Source organism: Camelina sativa, chromosome 13, assembly GCF_000633955.1.
Source record: "Camelina sativa cultivar DH55 chromosome 13, Cs, whole genome shotgun sequence".
NCBI classification, from domain to species: Eukaryota; Viridiplantae; Streptophyta; class Magnoliopsida; order Brassicales; family Brassicaceae; genus Camelina; species Camelina sativa.
This window is the reverse complement of record NC_025697.1, coordinates 12,021,490-12,039,301: the sequence shown is the minus strand read 5'-3', so window position 1 is coordinate 12,039,301 and position 17,812 is coordinate 12,021,490. Positions and strand designations below refer to the sequence as shown.

The window sequence follows — 17,812 nt, the reverse complement described above, 5'->3', positions numbered from 1 at the left end:
ACTCACAACATCAGACTCCCCTACACACTTCCCCCAGGGGAGACAAAAGCTAAAACCAAAGTGGCTGAGCAATCGTCTTTCACGGTTTCAATCACCATGTCTCATTAATTCCTCTCACTTCGCCAAAGTCGCAGCCTGAACAAAAAAACAACAGACAACAAACAGCTACATACAAGGCAACAAAAACTGGGCCACCAACAGAGCCACATCAAAGCCTCAAACGGATCCGCTCTGAGACCTCCACAACACCACCGCTGCAGCCACTCTGAAGAGCTACTAAAAGATTCCCCACCATGAAGCTCCGCACCAGAAAATTGCCACCACGAAGAGCCGCAGGAGAGAGATAAAATTGATCCATCCAGACCAAAATCACACTGGGAAAACCCAAGCCGAAGGCTAAAAGAAGAAGATTTGGTGTCGTCTTCAAGCTCTGTCACGTCCTCTTTTCATGCCGACGACAACGCAAAAACAGATCTGAGATTTCTCCGCCTCGAACTCAGCACTTTGCCGTGAAAGTAGAAGAATCAAAAGAAAAAAAAGAAACAAGGGAAGAAAGGAGAAGGGAAACCGATGTCGGTGCTGTGGAAGCCACCGGACACCGGTTACCGGTGGGTTCAATATTTTTGGGGGAGGCTAGGGCGAACAGAATCGTAGAAAGAAGAGAGAGAGAGTTCATTCCCTTTCCATCAAAATTTAAAGTCAAATCACCATAAGGAGGAATCGAACCGGTGACTATGTGGTTAAGGAACACAAGAGTTCATTCTCTTTCCATCAAAATTCCAACTTATTATTTTATTAACGTTTTGAAATTGTTTATAAATTATAAAATGGTTTCGTTTTCTATCATGGATGTGGGATCTTATAATTAGTTTCTTCTCATCACGTCGCCTTTCCTTTAATAGTTTACGTTTTTCAGAATGGACCAAATACATACATATAAAAAAATAATAATAATAATAAAATACATATATAATATAGAAAATTTGATTATCCCTTATTATTCTATCAACAATAAATTTGTCAATTTGTATGGTTGAGAATGACGTTTTTATAATTTTATCCAAAAGGAAAAAGAAACGTTTGTTCATATTACACTCTTCTTATTTTTCTTGTTCGTATTTTTTCAAGCAAATATTTTATTAATTATATATATTATTTTTGGGACAAAATTTTTAGTTAAAACAAAACCTAGTTTAAATTTCAAATTTACAGAATTTTGTTTTTTTTTTAAATGGAATCATTGTTCAATTATATATGTTATTCATATTATTTTTACCGTATACATACTAAAATTTTAATCGTTGAGCGATTTCTTTAAACATTAATATTATCAGCACAATTAATTATATAGTAATTTATTTCCCTAGCTAATTTGATCAATTAATCTTATGTTTCCTTAAACTCCCTTTTTAACGTTTTGGAAATGGAACCAAAAAAAGAAATAGTATTATAATTAAATTAAAACATATCATTCTGTGTTTTAACGAGATGCTAACCAAACACGGCGCCGTTTTTACAAACCTCTCTCAAGTCTTTTCGTAGTTATATATCGAAACCGTTCATCTCAGGCTTCACACAACAAAAACCCAAAAGCAACGGCTCAGATCACTCCGACTTCTGTTTCGCCTTTGCTACGCCACTTCTTCTTCTTCCTCTTCTCCGGTTTTTAAAAAATCACAAAATTTATAAAATTGAGAATATTATTACTTCTTCTTCATCGCATCTCTCTCACTCCACGTTTTCTTCGCTGAACAATACATAGCCGCCGTGTTAAGGTATAGCCGGAAATTTCAGTTTTTTTTTTTTCTTTTTTTTTTTTGTCTTCTCTTCGGTCTCTTACGTTTCGTTGTTTGTTACAAGAAAATAAAAAACCCATAAACCTTTGTTTTTTTTTTTCAATTCGCTGATTGAATTTGATGATTCTGCCTTTTGATACAATTTCCAAAAAAATATTTAATTTTGTTGATTAATTCGATGAAATTTTGATTGGTGTGGTTCTTTCTGATTCTTGAAAAAATTATAATCTTTTGGTTTAGAGTAGTTGTTGTTATGTTTTAATGGAGAAGCTTGAATCACGGAGAAACTAATCGTGTTTATGGAAACTCCGTGTAAATCGTTATTTTTTTAAACATGGATGGTTCATCTTCTTCTCTTTTTAAGTTTCCTTTAACAAATCACTTAAATTAATCTTGTTGAAGCCTTGTTGGGTTAGTTATGGTTCATCATGTTCTTCTTTCTCCTTTATATATATATATGTTTCTGAAATTTTTCTAACGGCTGTATTTTTGAATGGTAAAAAAAAACAAAGCTTTGATGACCCTTTTTACAAAAGTTGTAGATTAGGAGGAACCTGAAATTTCAAAGCTTTGTTTCTTCTATTGCAGTGTTTTTTTATGTATGGATGGATTTAAGGGTAAAAGAACATCATCGAGACCGGTTATGTCCAAGAAAGCAAGTGGTCTTGTTCTTCATGAGAACATGAATTTGAAGAAGAAAGATGATGATGATGATCATAATAAGAAGAGTCTTGTTCCTATCTGCAGCCGGATTGGTTGTAGTTCCAGGATTGGTTCCTCCACTAAGGGAGTTTTGATGATTGATCATAAAGCTAAATCTACTGTGTCTTCGTTTCGGTCTTCTTTAAGTGGGAAGGAAACCGTTGGGAGTTCATCTCGTAGTATGACTGGATTTGGCGGTACGAAAAAGGCACTTAAAGTTACTGGTGGTAGGAGACAGCTCTCTTCTCTTTTGGACATGGATTCTTCGGAGAGTAGCAGCGTTAATAATGATGAGTCTCCCAAGACTGAGCGTTCTCTTCCACGTGGAAAGACCAAAGAAAGCACTGTTAATGTTCTTTCTGAAAATAGTGTCTCTGGAGAAGTAGTTGTGACAGAGACAGGGAGCTCAAGTAGAGGAACTGGTAGAAGCATTTATCAGAGACCTGATTTGGTCAGCCGAGAGGCTCGTGTGGGTAACAGTGGCCAAATTGCTAAAGCTAGTGTGAACAGGAATGGATTGAGAGACTTGAAGAGCAAATCTGTGTCTGATGTTGTTCCATCAAACTCAAATCCGTCAAGGAAAAGTATCGTATTTAGAAAGAAAAACTCTGATGGAGAGAGTAGTTCTTCAAATAGAGGGAATAAGACGGAAGGATCAGTGATTGGGGGAAGGAATTCAAGTTTTCCTCAGGGTAATGGCATCACCATATCTGAATCTAGGAGGAACAGAAATTTACAAAGTGTTAGGGACAACAGTGTTGTTTCAAGTAGTGCTAGGAGATCAACTGGTTACTATGGTAGAACAGGACGTGCTGGAGCGGTTGCAACTCTACAAACGCCTCGCCCTGCAACACGAGCTGATCTCAATCCTTCTAGATCTACAGAAGTTTCACGTAGTCCATTAAATAGTTACAGTAGGCCAATCAGTAGTGACGGCAGGTTACGTAGCCTGATGATGCCTGGTAGCCCCTCAGAAGCCGGCCTTTCTCGCTCTTTGATGAACCGTGATGGTTTCAGACGGTATAACATGAATGGAGTAGCAGAGGTAGTCATCATAATCTTTGTTGTGTGTAATGATGTTCCAGCGTCTTAGTTACTCAAACTCAAATACTCTATGTTGCAGGTATTGTTGGCGTTGGAAAGGATTGAACAAGATGAAGAGCTTACATACGAGGTGAGTTCATCATCTTGGACCTTTTGAAATGCAGAAGTTTTTTTGTCTGACTTCAGAATTTTATTTTGACACTTCTTCTGCTTATTTATTTCCCTTGCAGCAATTGGCTGTTTTAGAGACCAATCTGTTCTTAAATGGTATGAGCAGCTTCCACGATCAGCATAGAGACATGCGGCTTGACATTGATAACATGTCATATGAGGTTAGGCCTTACCTGTTTGTGTATTTTTGTTGACAGTCAAAGGCAACGCTCAAGTGTTTAGATATGAAAGCTAAACATCTTAAAATTCATGCAGGAACTATTAGCATTGGAAGAGAAAATGGGTACAGTGAGCACTGCTCTAAGCGAGGAAGCGCTACTGAAAAGCCTAAAGTCAAGCATTTACCGTCCAACAGATGACTCCGGTGACATTAGCCTAAACAAAGATGATGATGTCAAATGCAGCATTTGCCAGGTATTATGACTCTCTCTTCTCTGATTCTACTCTCAATGGCCTTTACAAAAAGCTCAAAAAGAGCGTTCTATGTTAAAATATGTAGGAAGAGTATGTTGATGGAGATGAAGTAGGGACTCTGCCTTGCCAACATAAGTACCACGTGAGCTGCGCGCAACAATGGCTTCGCATGAAGAATTGGTGTCCTATCTGTAAAACCTCGGCAGAAGAATCTCAGCCACAGCCATTTTCATGATGATTGGATTTGCAGAGACATCATCACCAAAGTGTTTGTCTCTCTGCTTTCCACCATATATCTTGCTCTCTATTATTTGTACATAAAAGGTTTTTTTTTTCTTTTTTACTTACACACAATTTGGGAACAAATAGAAAATAAGATCAGGTGGACAAATTCCTTTTTCACCTGTATAAAGTCTAAACATTTCAGTTCAACCAAATATTTTGGTTTACTTTCATATTGCACTTTTACTGTTATTGCACTTTTTCGTTTAGCTTCTAGATGAAAATATTGGCTATTTGGCTCTAGAGAACGGTTAAAGGGAAATAAAGAATTAGCCATTGTTCGATAACTTTGCTTTCTAACAAACTGTAGTAACCCATAAATTTGTCATAGGCCCAAAGCCGAAGCCATTGTTCGTGGATCTAAACTTCTGAACATAGGAAATATGCATGGGGTGGGGATAGGTCATCTAAATACTATAGAACGAGACTACAATGACTTCTTCTGAACCCAAGGGAATCATCCGGAGATCTCAATGCTCCATGAAGAACTTAACAACTCTAATTTGATTGCGTCGTCATGCATAATTATTAGTGTTCCCATTTTATCAAATATTCAACTATAAGATCTCGTGTTCCGAGCAATGGATTTTGAATCAAAACTACATGATTTTGAGTCCATCAAAACTCAGTTCTCTTAATTAGAACTATGTTCATGAAAATTTAACTAGTAACTGTAAAATACTAAAATGGAATTCATACCAAAAACAAAATCCATTGCTCGGAAGACACGTAGTATGAGTATTGTCTCTCGTTTTTAAGCATTTCTCTTAATCACAACATTCTGTTACCCAAATTGGTTACTGGTTAGTTATGGTCCTTATGGAAGCTAATGCTTCTCTGGATTTGGTAATAAGCCCACAAAACCAATTGTAAACAAAATTGTAAGTTGTAACCTTGTTTTAATTCATTTTCTCAAGATTACTCTTCTTTTAAGCAGTGTTCAAAGGGTTCACACTGAGGCTGCTTATATTTGTTTTTAATAATAAAAAAATAAACACCACATATATATATATATATAATTAAGTATATATTATAACAAAAATTATGAATCACAAATAGCCATGGGCATTCGGGTACCCGTTCGGGTTCGGGTCAGGTATTTCGGATTTTTGGGTATTTCGGTAAAGGGGTTCTAGACCCATTCGGGTATTTTTAGTATTTGGGTCGGGTTCGGGTAAACACTCATCGGGTTCGGGTACCCGAATCCGAAATTAAGTAAACCAAACTCAATTTCATTCAATAATCAAAATTAGTAGTTTGACCATGGATGGTTCTCATTGGCCAAACACATAACACACGAGTTTGTTGTTTTTTGCTCATACCATTCCTATACTAATTGTTTTGACTGGGAATTTGAGATGAACGAAGTTTCTTCTTCTAATTGTCCATCTTCTCAATCTCTTTCTAAATTCTATTTTAAAAAATGAAAGTTGTACATATTAATATATAAATACTAGAGGTTTTAGAACTAATCAAAGATATTAAAGTGGAAAAATGGTTAGAATGCACCCTTTAAATGCTTTAGGTCATGGGTTCAAATCTCATTAATGACTAGTTTTGCACTATATTTATACATGTTCGGGTTAATTTGGGTATCCGTTCGGATATCGGATAATACCCAATCGGGTATGGGTTGGATTTTTGGATTCGGGTATTTTGCCGAAGCCTATTTCGGGTGGAGTCACACAAACTGAACCCATTCGGGTGTGATTCACAATCTATGGTGCTAATTAGATACTACATGAGTTTTAGACCCTGAAGATGTTTAGGGTTGGGTGGATTAGGGTGCAGAGCGGGCAGACTAATTAATATCAAAAATCAATCCGGTCTCACACATTTCCTTACAGATATCAAAGTAACCATACAAAAAAAGGTAATTACATTCGATCAATTATAATGGATGCTTAAGTTTTTGTGAATAACGAAGAGAATACATGTATGACATTTAGATATCATCAGTAGGTATGAAATATTCATTTTGGTATGTATATTACATGTATTTACACAGATATTCATATGTACTTCTGTAGTATTGAATATTGATAGAGGTTTAAAATGTATAAATAAAAGGGGAAGTTAGTTGACTAATGTTTTAGTAATGACAAGTCCAATCGTCGTCAATCAGTACATGCAGTAGCAAGGCAGAATGAGATGTGATGTCTCCTAAACTAGTTTTTCAAAGTAGCCTATGTACTAGCCCCTAGCCCTACCTTCTCACTGGACTACGATATGGCACGTCGACAATATATGAGGAGCTTCCTCAAATCCATGTCTCTTACCAATAAATCTGCGGCTGCCCCCGCGTACGAATACTTAAATCAAAAGAGTTATTGTGTGTGTCGATGATATTAAAGCTCATGCCACGTGAGAAATACTCCTAGGGAGTGGGATGTGTTTCTCAAAGCAATGTTCCTTTACACACGTTTCGAACTCTCATAGGTTCGCCGAGATGCTGACAATGCTTTGTTCACGTGATGCACTGTGGTCTATATTGCTTGCTTTATGTGTNTTTTTTGACAAGCCTCGTCAATCATGAGTTTGACTATGGGATTGCAAATCATATTGAAGTATAATTTGGTTAAACCAATACGGCACATTAATCATCTCGATGTTACGGTTGTAGGGATACAAAGTATGGACCACAATATATTGATATTCTTTGTCAATGTTTTCGACAAAAATCTCCTTCGATTCACAAACTCAAACACATGCATATGATATATAGTGGGAATGTGGGATACGTATATTGCAATATTATACATCGCTAGTACACAGTAACCACAATTACTTTAGTATCATATTTATTTCTTATACTCCAGTGATAAAAAAAGACAATTGTCATAAATGCCACTAAAATAGGTTTTTATTCCAAAAATACCATAATTTAGTTTTTTTTTCCAAAAATACCACTAAAATGTAATTTTTCCAAAAAGATCACATAATTGAACTAAAGTTATAATACTAAAAACTAATTCCTAAATTCTAAATACTAAATACTACCCCTAAAAATTATACCCTAAAACTAAATGTGTCAACCCAAATCTAAAAAAAAAAATTCTACATTCTTAAAAATCAATTTTTTGTGTTTGTGGTAATTTTGGAAAAAAAACTTTTGTGGTATTTTTGGAAAAAAAAACTAAAATGTAATATTTTTGGGAAAAAACATTTTTAGTGGTATTTAAAGGAATTTCTCTAAAAAAAACATGGTTGGTTAAATTCACACTTTACACACTTATATATAAACCTTATTATTCTATACGAATGCATGTATATTTATATGTGTTAGATTGGTATCACATTTATAGCGAAGACTAATTAACAAGTAAAAATGTAAAATGGACTTTTAAATTTACAAAAGTTCAAACATTGGCCAACGAAACCATTTTGTAAATTTCATGAATTGAAGTATTTAGTATTACTTTCAAATGATGTATCACTATTTTTTAACCTATTAAGCCGCTTTTTTTCATCAATGTAATTATACACAAATTAACATTCAGTTTTTCATAAACATATTACTATTTAGAGCCTAGAAGGTAAAAAAAAGTGCAAGGAAAACCCTAATGATAGATGTATCGCTAGTCGGTGTTTACTGAAAGACTGACACAACCAATGTGCCTGCAAAAGCTATATGTAATGTCCCTTTCGACTCTCTAGCACGAGGGCCAAATAGATCCTAAGTTTTTTTTTCTTTCTTTTCTATAAAAGTTTGATAAAAAGCGTTATATATAGGTCTTCAGCTTAACGAACTATTTTAATTTCAGAATGGGAAAACATATACGGAGACTAATTATAACTTAAGACCTTTTCTAATCAGGAAAGTGGCAGGCCAAGCAACAACTTAAGACATACTCTTTTCTAATCAGGAAAGTGGCAGGCCAAGCAACAACCTATTATATCTGGAAACAAAGTAACACGATCACGGGAAGAAGACATAGCTAGGTAGCGTCGTAGCGATGTCCGAAGATAGTATTGTTTCTTTGGATTCGGTAATGATCTCACAAAACCCTTTGTAAAAAACTGTAATTTAGTTTTTGATTATATTTTCTCAAGCGTACTCTTCTTTAAGTAGTGTTCAGTGTAATCCATCAACATTTCATATTGATGATATTTAATTATTTACACTCTTAACGCAAAAAACAAGAACTCACATTAATACAACACTGACAAAACTAAAGACTAGCAGCCTCTTCAATACCTTTCATTAGCTTTCATAAGAATGATGGAATCAAAATACATTAACCAAAACAATTACCCGATCACCTGATAATGATGCAACCTCCTTAAGCCTCATGGGGTCCCCCAAAATATTCCCTCTTTATATATAAATATATCTTCCTATTTATATGTATATAGTTATACATACCTTATTTAACACAGATTACTCGATCACCTGATAATGTTACTTTATGATTAATTCTTGGGATTATTACGTATTTTGCCACTTCTCAGTTCTCACTCGAATTCTTTTGAATTAGCCATTTTTTAAATATTTTAGATTTAAAAGTTATACATTTGTTGTTTTTTTTTGCTAAACTAGATACTTTATAATAATAAGAAAAATTTGGAGCAAAAAAAAATCCAAACATAACGTATACAATTATATTTCTTTAACAAAAATGTATAAAATTATATTTTAAAACCTTTAAACATGGCAAATACATAAAATGGTAAAATTCACAAATGCCACTAAGAAAGTGGTTTTTTCATAACTGATTCTGAATTCTTCCATTGGCTATATTTACTTTGAATTTGAAATGTCTCACGACATATCTATGGAAGTATATCAAATATACGTCACTAGTTCTTAAGTAAAAGTGTAAGAAACTATAATAGAAAAAAAAAACCATCACTAGATTTTGGCTTTTATATTAAAATAGAAGAGCATTTATGATCCACTGAGCCAAAGAGAATATGATCTCTCAATTATAAATTTACAACCAGTCATCATCAAATCGAATCATTGCTAAGGAAGAGAACAATTAATGTTGAGATTGAGTTCTCCCTAATCCATGTCCCTTCTTAATCTCAACTTGCATCAAACCACAGTTACGTAACACAACTTTCAACATCCACAACAAATAAAACATGCACATGCAACTAAAAACAAAACCCGACAAACTCTAAATTATAAAAAACCAAACAACACATGTGTACACACACAAAACACAAAAAAAGAAAGACGATTTAATGGGAGTCTCGGACGTGGAAGTAATTAGGGTTCTTGACGACGATATCGTACATGTAAACGGAGTTGAACTTGGTGAAATCTCTAGGTAGAGAGATGAGATCAATAGAGGACCGTTTGTGGAACTGGAGGAGATCTGTGTCGCCGCCGCCAAAGTACCTCTCCCATCCAAGACTCTGGAGGATCTGCTCCAGCGTAGAGTAGGATGAGACCACTTCTCCTGTCGGTAGATAGACCATCACTTTCCTTCGGCTCTGTGTGTCGAATCCTGACTGGTTAGGGTTCTCCACAAGTCTTATCACTCCGTTCTTGAACACCCACACGCCTGACATGATCTTTTTCTTCCTCTTCAGTTTTTGTTTTCTTGAGAGAGAGAAAGAACATGGAATGGTTTTGGTGTTTTTTTTGAGAAGAGGGTTGTGGGTGGAAGTGTTTTTATATAGCCGTAAGTAAGATGAGAGGGTCTACCACATCAAGACAAAAAGTATCCCTTTGACGTGACAAGTAGAATCTGTTTAAAATTTATAGCTATCAATGATTTTTTTTTTGGGCCCATTGGTGAAATAACTAAAAGATGAAATAAAAACTAGTGGAATACCTGTTGAATACATAAATTACATATGGTATTGTGGTGAATGAAGTGCCCGAAAATATGTTTGTAAGCTGTTATCTGAGACTGCACATAACTGATATCATAGTTTGTTGTTTTAATATTAAAACGACTAATAAAGCTACTTTTACTCAAATGTTTCATGGAAATATAAAAATTGCTTGTTATTTTTTTCCTAAGTTACTTCATCAATAGGTGGTTTGACAACAAAAAAAAAAAAAAGTTCATCAATAGGTTATAGAAACCATTTTAATTAAGGGGTACGTTCAATATGTATTACAAAATTGATTTTAATTTCGTCAAACTAAGTATTGTAAAAAATAAATAGATTATTTTCGCATATTTCATTGTTTACATTTTTAGAAACAAACAAAACTTAGCCAAGAAATGGATATATAGTTTTAAATTGTATCTCGCCAGCCTGATGAAGAACTTATACTATTTGGTTAATCTACTTTCACTACTTCAAAAAAATTTGGAATACCTTCTAACATTCCTCAATCTTTTTCCTAAAAACAAAACTAGTATTTTTTTCATGTTTGGTAAGAATTTGTTCGGATAAATTCTGATTTTGGTTTCTATGAATCTTTAAAGATTTTAAGCACTAATACTAGATCTTATGGTAGGTATTGTTTTATTCTATTATTCGATAGAAGATTAATATAATCTAAGGGATACAATATTTTATTCAAATGTTTTCATGGAGTGATATTTTGAGTTTTGGTTCAGCGCCAAATATTGTATTTTGTTCTTCGATAATGAACTAAAGCATAAGAAATGATTCATCTGATCCGTACGATATATATTAGAAAATAAGATCACCCCTGGCTAAGTATATAGCTAGCTCTCCAGTTGATTTTCTCAACCAAGTAAACTACATTTATCTAGATATTACAATCGAACAATTCATTATTTAAAATAACGTGTTATTCCATAATGTCATCTCACATTATGCGTAATATCTTTTTTCTTTTCTATCTTAAATTCGACGGTTAGGTCACTTTAGCATCCTTTACGATTCTAGCAATTATAAGCACACTATTTTTGTGATTAAACATTGTCATCCTTCACAGTTCACTCTCAGCTTTTTATAAGACAAATCAGTATTAAAAAAAGACCATGGACAATGACCCTAATGGTGGAGCTACATATATAGTGACGAATCACACATGTAAGAGAATCATGCATACACACACTAATGGTAGGCGAATCTCTATCTCTTAATTTGATACTTGAAAATAATAATTAAAGATTCGACATTAAGCAACTTTAACAACATTTGCTTCCCTAACATAGAAATATGATTCTAGCATGGCCAATCAATAATTGTATTAGTGCACGTACACAATAACCTTATGCGTCATCGGTCGAATACATTTTGTTTATTTTTTTAAGTTACACTAGATTAATTTCTTTCTTCGATGCGTAGAATTTTAGTAACAATTTCTTTATAAAAATGTATATATAGTCACAAGATTTAATGGAATAACTATTAAAAATATAGAGATGCGGGAACATATACAAATATGTATATCTTCTCTGTAAATTTATACTAATTGTTAAATGCTTTGGATTGGATGAAGGAATAAAAAGCATGTATCTGTCTAGGTACATGTGGTATAGCGGTAGATTTGGGACAAAAGGTAAATTCATTCTCTGTTGAGACCATATTTGTCGATCTCTTCTTTTATTTTCTAATTTAAGATAAGAGTAAATTTTTAATGTAATAAAATTTCTCTCCAATATTGCACTCTTGTTTTACTTTATTTTTAAAAATAATAGAACAAAAAATAGAGTAAAAAATAGAATTACTTTAAATATAGATTAATTATATTTTTTACTCTACTTTAGAGTGAGATAGACGGAGAAGATTTAACGTTATATAACTTATAATCAATTTTAGAAAGAGAATGTTGCTACGCATTCTTCTAACGTTTCTATCAAATAAAGCATATGATTCCACTATAGAGAAAAATTCCAAAGTTATAGACTCAATTAAACAAATTTACTATACAAAAGAAAAGTCTAAAGCAAATACAATCCCATAATAAACCATACGATTTCAACTCGATAAAAGAGTTTAACGTTCGCATAGTCTAAGAAACAATCAATCATATGGTACATATCATCAATTTGATACAAAAATATTGTCAAAATCATATTTAGAAGGATTCTATTCTTGTTCTTTAAAAGAAAATTAATGTATCCGTTATCCGTATCAACCAAAATTTAAATCATGTCACAGTCGAATCCTTTGCTATATTGAACAGGCCAACAATTTCAAAACGAGCTGGGTCAGCTTTGTTGCTTTAGGCCCGTTAGAACACCCTTATATAAAAAGCCTATCTAACCCTAGAAGAAGACTCAAGCTTCCAGAATAGTCAGTCTCTACTCTCTACTCAACAAGTGTCAAAGGCTCTCTCCTTCTTAGTCTCTGTCTCGTCTCGTCTCTTTGCCTCAAGGTTCGTTGGATCTTTTCTCAAGCTTTCAACTTCTTCATCTTTAAAGAGAACAATGTACAAAACTAGCTGTACGTTGTTTAACATTTGCGAATTCTAAGTAAAAAACCTTACCTTTTTGTTTTTGTTTTTTGTAATTTTTGTAGGATGGGTTCAAGTGCACCAGATTCCACAGTTTTGAAGAGCTGTAGAGATCGTTCTCCTACTTCCTCTGTTGTCAAGCTCTCTCAGGTTACTGCCATCAACAACAAATACGAGTCACCTCAGTTCGAATCCGGTGGATACAACTGGTATGTGCTCGATCTTGTTCTTAAAAACTTAAAGTTCATATCTTTCCATCACTAGAAACATGTACAAGTAAGAAATGATCTTGTTTTTAAAACTAAAGTTCATATCTTTCAGCACTATGAACATGTAGAAGTAAGAAAGGATCTTGTTCTTAAACTATAAAGTTCATATCTTTGCATCACTATGAACATGTAGAAGTAAAAAAGGATCTTGTTCTTAAACTATAAAGTTCGTATCTTTCCATCAGTATGAGCATGTAGAAGTAGGAAAGGATCTTGTTCTGAAAACTAAAGTCCATATCTTTCCATCTTTGTGAGCATGTAGAAGTAAAAAATGTTGTCTTTTTGTAAACGATTTATCTCTAAAAATGTGAAATCAGGAGAATGGTTCTGTACCCTAAAGGGAACGAAGAGGACAACGGAAGTGGGTTTGTGTCGATGTATGTGGAACTTGACAAGAGCTGCCTCTCATCCTCCACAACATCACCCACGGAGGTCTTTGCTCATCTCTCTTTCTTTGTTTTTAACAAGAAAGAGAACAAGTACTTCTCTGTTCAAGGTTTGTGTGAACATATATAGCCTTATCTCTCTCTCTCTCTTGTATGCCTTTATATATAGATATGAATGAATCAGATATACGTGTATATACTTGTTGTTGACGTGTAGATGTTGAAGCAAAGCCGTTCAACTCTTCAAGAACTNTACAATCCCATAATAAACCATACGATTTCAACTCGATAAAAGAGTTTAACGTTCGCATAGTCTAAGAAACAATCAATCATATGGTACATATCATCAATTTGATACAAAAATATTGTCAAAATCATATTTAGAAGGATTCTATTCTTGTTCTTTAAAAGAAAATTAATGTATCCGTTATCCGTATCAACCAAAATTTAAATCATGTCACAGTCGAATCCTTTGCTATATTGAACAGGCCAACAATTTCAAAACGAGCTGGGTCAGCTTTGTTGCTTTAGGCCCGTTAGAACACCCTTATATAAAAAGCCTATCTAACCCTAGAAGAAGACTCAAGCTTCCAGAATAGTCAGTCTCTACTCTCTACTCAACAAGTGTCAAAGGCTCTCTCCTTCTTAGTCTCTGTCTCGTCTCGTCTCTTTGCCTCAAGGTTCGTTGGATCTTTTCTCAAGCTTTCAACTTCTTCATCTTTAAAGAGAACAATGTACAAAACTAGCTGTACGTTGTTTAACATTTGCGAATTCTAAGTAAAAAACCTTACCTTTTTGTTTTTGTTTTTTGTAATTTTTGTAGGATGGGTTCAAGTGCACCAGATTCCACAGTTTTGAAGAGCTGTAGAGATCGTTCTCCTACTTCCTCTGTTGTCAAGCTCTCTCAGGTTACTGCCATCAACAACAAATACGAGTCACCTCAGTTCGAATCCGGTGGATACAACTGGTATGTGCTCGATCTTGTTCTTAAAAACTTAAAGTTCATATCTTTCCATCACTAGAAACATGTACAAGTAAGAAATGATCTTGTTTTTAAAACTAAAGTTCATATCTTTCAGCACTATGAACATGTAGAAGTAAGAAAGGATCTTGTTCTTAAACTATAAAGTTCATATCTTTGCATCACTATGAACATGTAGAAGTAAAAAAGGATCTTGTTCTTAAACTATAAAGTTCGTATCTTTCCATCAGTATGAGCATGTAGAAGTAGGAAAGGATCTTGTTCTGAAAACTAAAGTCCATATCTTTCCATCTTTGTGAACATGTAGAAGTAAAAAATGTTGTCTTTTTGTAACCGATTTATTATCTCTAAAAATGTGAAATCAGGAGAATGGTTCTGTACCCTAAAGGGAACGAAGAGGACAACGGAAGTGGGTTTGTGTCGATGTATGTGGAACTTGACAAGAGCTGCCTCTCATCCTCCACAACATCACCCACGGAGGTCTTTGCTCATCTCTCTTTCTTTGTTTTTAACAAGAAAGAGAACAAGTACTTCTCTGTTCAAGGTTTGTGTGAACATATATAGCCTTATCTCTCTCTCTCTCTTGTATGCCTTTATATATAGATATGAATGAATCAGATATACGTGTATATACTTGTTGTTGACGTGTAGATGTTGAAGCAAAGCCGTTCAACTCTTCAAGAACTGTGTGGGGAGTGTCAAAAGTTCTTCCTCTTGACAAGTTCAATGACCCTGAACAAGGCTACATTGTGGATGGGGAATGTGAGTTTGGTCCTGATGTCTTGGTTGCTCCACCCCAGGAGAAACTCGCTTTTCCCAAATTCACTTGGCGTGTTAGGGATGTCTCGCTGCTGAAAGGGAATGATTGCATTTCAAAGATCTTTCCAATGAAAGAAAAGAACTGGTGAGTCTGTAAAAGTTTCTCTTTTCTAATATATTGTTTGTGTCCATTGGTAGTTTTACTGCTAACAAGTGGTCTGTCAATAACGTTTTTACAGGAGTTTAAAGCTGTTTCCGAAGGGAAATTCTGGTGGAAATGGTGATTTGACCATGGCTTTGCATTTAGCTGACAGTGAAGTCTTGCAGCCTGGTGAGATGGTTTCCGTGCGAGCTCAGCTGCGGATTCTCGACCCGCGTGGTTCCAATCACAAGACAGTACGGCGTAAGTTCAAAAATATATTGATGTTTACTATTTTTGCAATGTCAAATGTCATACTCCTTTATAAAGATACTTCACAAATCACAATACTTTTTTTTTTCTTTTTCTTGTAGTTAACAGTTGGGTCATGAACTCTAACAAAGCGAGGGGTCTTGTTCAAACCATGCCTTTAGCTGAACTTGGGGAGGCCTACTTGGACACTGAAGATCCTGTGAACGTGGAGATGGAATGTGAAGTCCTCAACTCCATCAGCAACCACCCCCTTTTTAATTAGGGTATCTCTATCTTATCAACCATGCATGTCTCTACCTACTACTTTTAGGAATACTCCGCATTATGCGTTGAGATTAAAATATGTGAAGTTGTTCTTTAAGGTCATCTAACAAAAACTCACCCTTTTGTTTAGGGATAAATATCTATTTTATCTGACATGCATGTCTAGTTGTCTACCACTGTCTGAAAACTCTCTTTTATGCCACTATCTTAATCTCTGTAATCCTGGTTATATCCTACTTACCAGTTTTAAGTTCCTAAATCTTTTTATGATTTGATTTCAGCTTTTAGTAATTTGTTTTGTATTCCATATATATAATGGCATCGTAGACAATGAAAACATCTAATCTATATATAATAACAATCCGAAAAATGCGACTAACAGTTGTGTTTTTTCAATTGTAAATTTTTGAATTTTTTCGAAAAGTCGTGATGGATTATTAAAACAGTTATTTATGAAAAGTTATAACTATTTACCGTAGAGTTGTGATTATTGGAACATTCGTATCTTTTGAAATCTGTATATATTTGTCTATTTGAACTGTTTTCATTTTTTTTTGCCATGACACAAAATCAACTAAATTTTCAATCTAAAAGGTTTATAAAATTTTCTAAATTACTTTCTAGCATTCATTCTTTTAAAAGTCAAGAAATTTCTCTAATTCTTGATTTAACAAAAGATTTTTGGAATGATAAATATAATAATAATCCGAATAAATGCCACCAAAAGTTGTGTTTTTTTTTTGTCAACCAAACATTAAATTAGAAAATAATTCCAAGGTTGGTTGCCCAAACCGGAGGGAAAGAGTTTACAAATGAAGTTTCAAAAGATAAAAATCGCAAAGAACGAGCAAGACAGTCGGCCCGGACATTTGACGACCGCGGGATCCGTGAAAGCATGAAGGCCAGAAAGGAGGATCGAAGTAAGCAGAATTCATCCAACAGGTTAGAGAAGGCGGGCCATTCATCAGGAGATTGCACCATCGCCTCTAATTCTGCACAATCCGTCTCGAAACTTTGAGAATCAACACCTGCCGCCATAAGGGATTCCATCGCCCAAATCAACGCCTATACCTCCGAATGTAGGGGGGAAGGACTACGTCGCAGACTCCGTGCTCCGTGCTCCTTATCCAAAAGTTTTGTTTTTCAATCGTACCTTTTGGATAATTTTCCAAAATGTTTTACAAAAAGTTGTGATTTTTCATTGTAACGGTTTTTTTGTAAAGTTGCAACTGTTCATTATAGAGTTGTGTTTATTCGAATATTCATATATTTTAAAATCTATATAAATATGTCTCTTTAAAATAATATAAACTTTCAATCTCAACGGTTTTTATAGCTTTCTAAATTATTCTCTAGCATTCATTCTTTTAAAAGTAAAGAAATTCTTCCAATTGTGAGTTAACAAAAGGTTTTTGGAATGATAAATCTAATTTACAACTTTTAGTTAATTTTAAATATAAAAATTTAATGAAAATACCTTGAGTTTTTTTTCCCAAGAATTAGATGGATTGTATAGTGAGTTTTTGAATTTGACTTATCAATATGGTAATAAAGATGTTTTATATTTAAAAGCAGTTTATATTGGTGTATTAGGTATAAATATAATCCATTGCAGACACAACAATTGCGATTTTTCGTAATACCTTTTCGTAAATTTTTTGTTTTTATTTGTTTTTAAAAAAAAAAATTGAAACAGTTGTATATGTTCATTGTAGAGTTGTGTCTTTTCATTATATTTTATTTATATTTTTCATCATAACTTTTTGTTCTAATAGGTGTGTCTATTTAAAATAGTCATGTCCCTCGAGGTTCTTTATATTTGTCGCTTCATTAATAACTAACAAGTTCATTGAAACAAATTTTCCGTTTGATGTTGAATCTAAATAACTGAATATTAATATCTAATATTCAACGTTAGTCTATAATCTAACTAAAATTTTAGAAATTGTTATAGAAATTTTACATTTGCGTCTTTTATCGTAACTTTTTTTAT

General features: G+C 33.9%; 4 protein-coding genes across 4 annotated transcripts; 3 read left to right on the top strand and 1 right to left on the bottom strand.

The window, feature by feature from the left end:
• LOC104736510 (E3 ubiquitin-protein ligase MBR1-like) lies at positions 1,572–4,582 on the top strand. The gene is made up of 6 exons (XM_010456514.1): positions 1,572–1,775; positions 2,385–3,543; positions 3,622–3,672; positions 3,773–3,874; positions 3,969–4,127; positions 4,213–4,582. Exons 2-6 carry the CDS (start codon positions 2,398–2,400, stop codon positions 4,360–4,362), a joined length of 1,608 nt encoding a protein of 535 aa, XP_010454816.1. The 5' UTR covers positions 1,572–1,775; positions 2,385–2,397; the 3' UTR covers positions 4,363–4,582.
• LOC104736509 (flowering-promoting factor 1-like) lies at positions 9,265–9,988 on the bottom strand. The gene has a single exon (XM_010456513.1). The coding sequence runs from the start codon at positions 9,927–9,929 to the stop codon at positions 9,597–9,599; it is 333 nt and encodes a 110-aa protein (XP_010454815.1). The 5' UTR covers positions 9,930–9,988; the 3' UTR covers positions 9,265–9,596.
• LOC104738159 lies at positions 12,814–13,720 on the top strand. Its single transcript, XM_019234551.1, has 3 exons — positions 12,814–12,956; positions 13,334–13,512; positions 13,620–13,720. The coding sequence occupies exons 1-3, from the start codon at positions 12,814–12,816 to the stop codon at positions 13,718–13,720; spliced, it is 423 nt and encodes a 140-aa protein (XP_019090096.1).
• LOC104736508 lies at positions 14,227–15,817 on the top strand. The gene is made up of 5 exons (XM_019234550.1): positions 14,227–14,369; positions 14,750–14,928; positions 15,036–15,288; positions 15,383–15,546; positions 15,657–15,817. The coding sequence occupies exons 1-5, from the start codon at positions 14,227–14,229 to the stop codon at positions 15,815–15,817; spliced, it is 900 nt and encodes a 299-aa protein (XP_019090095.1).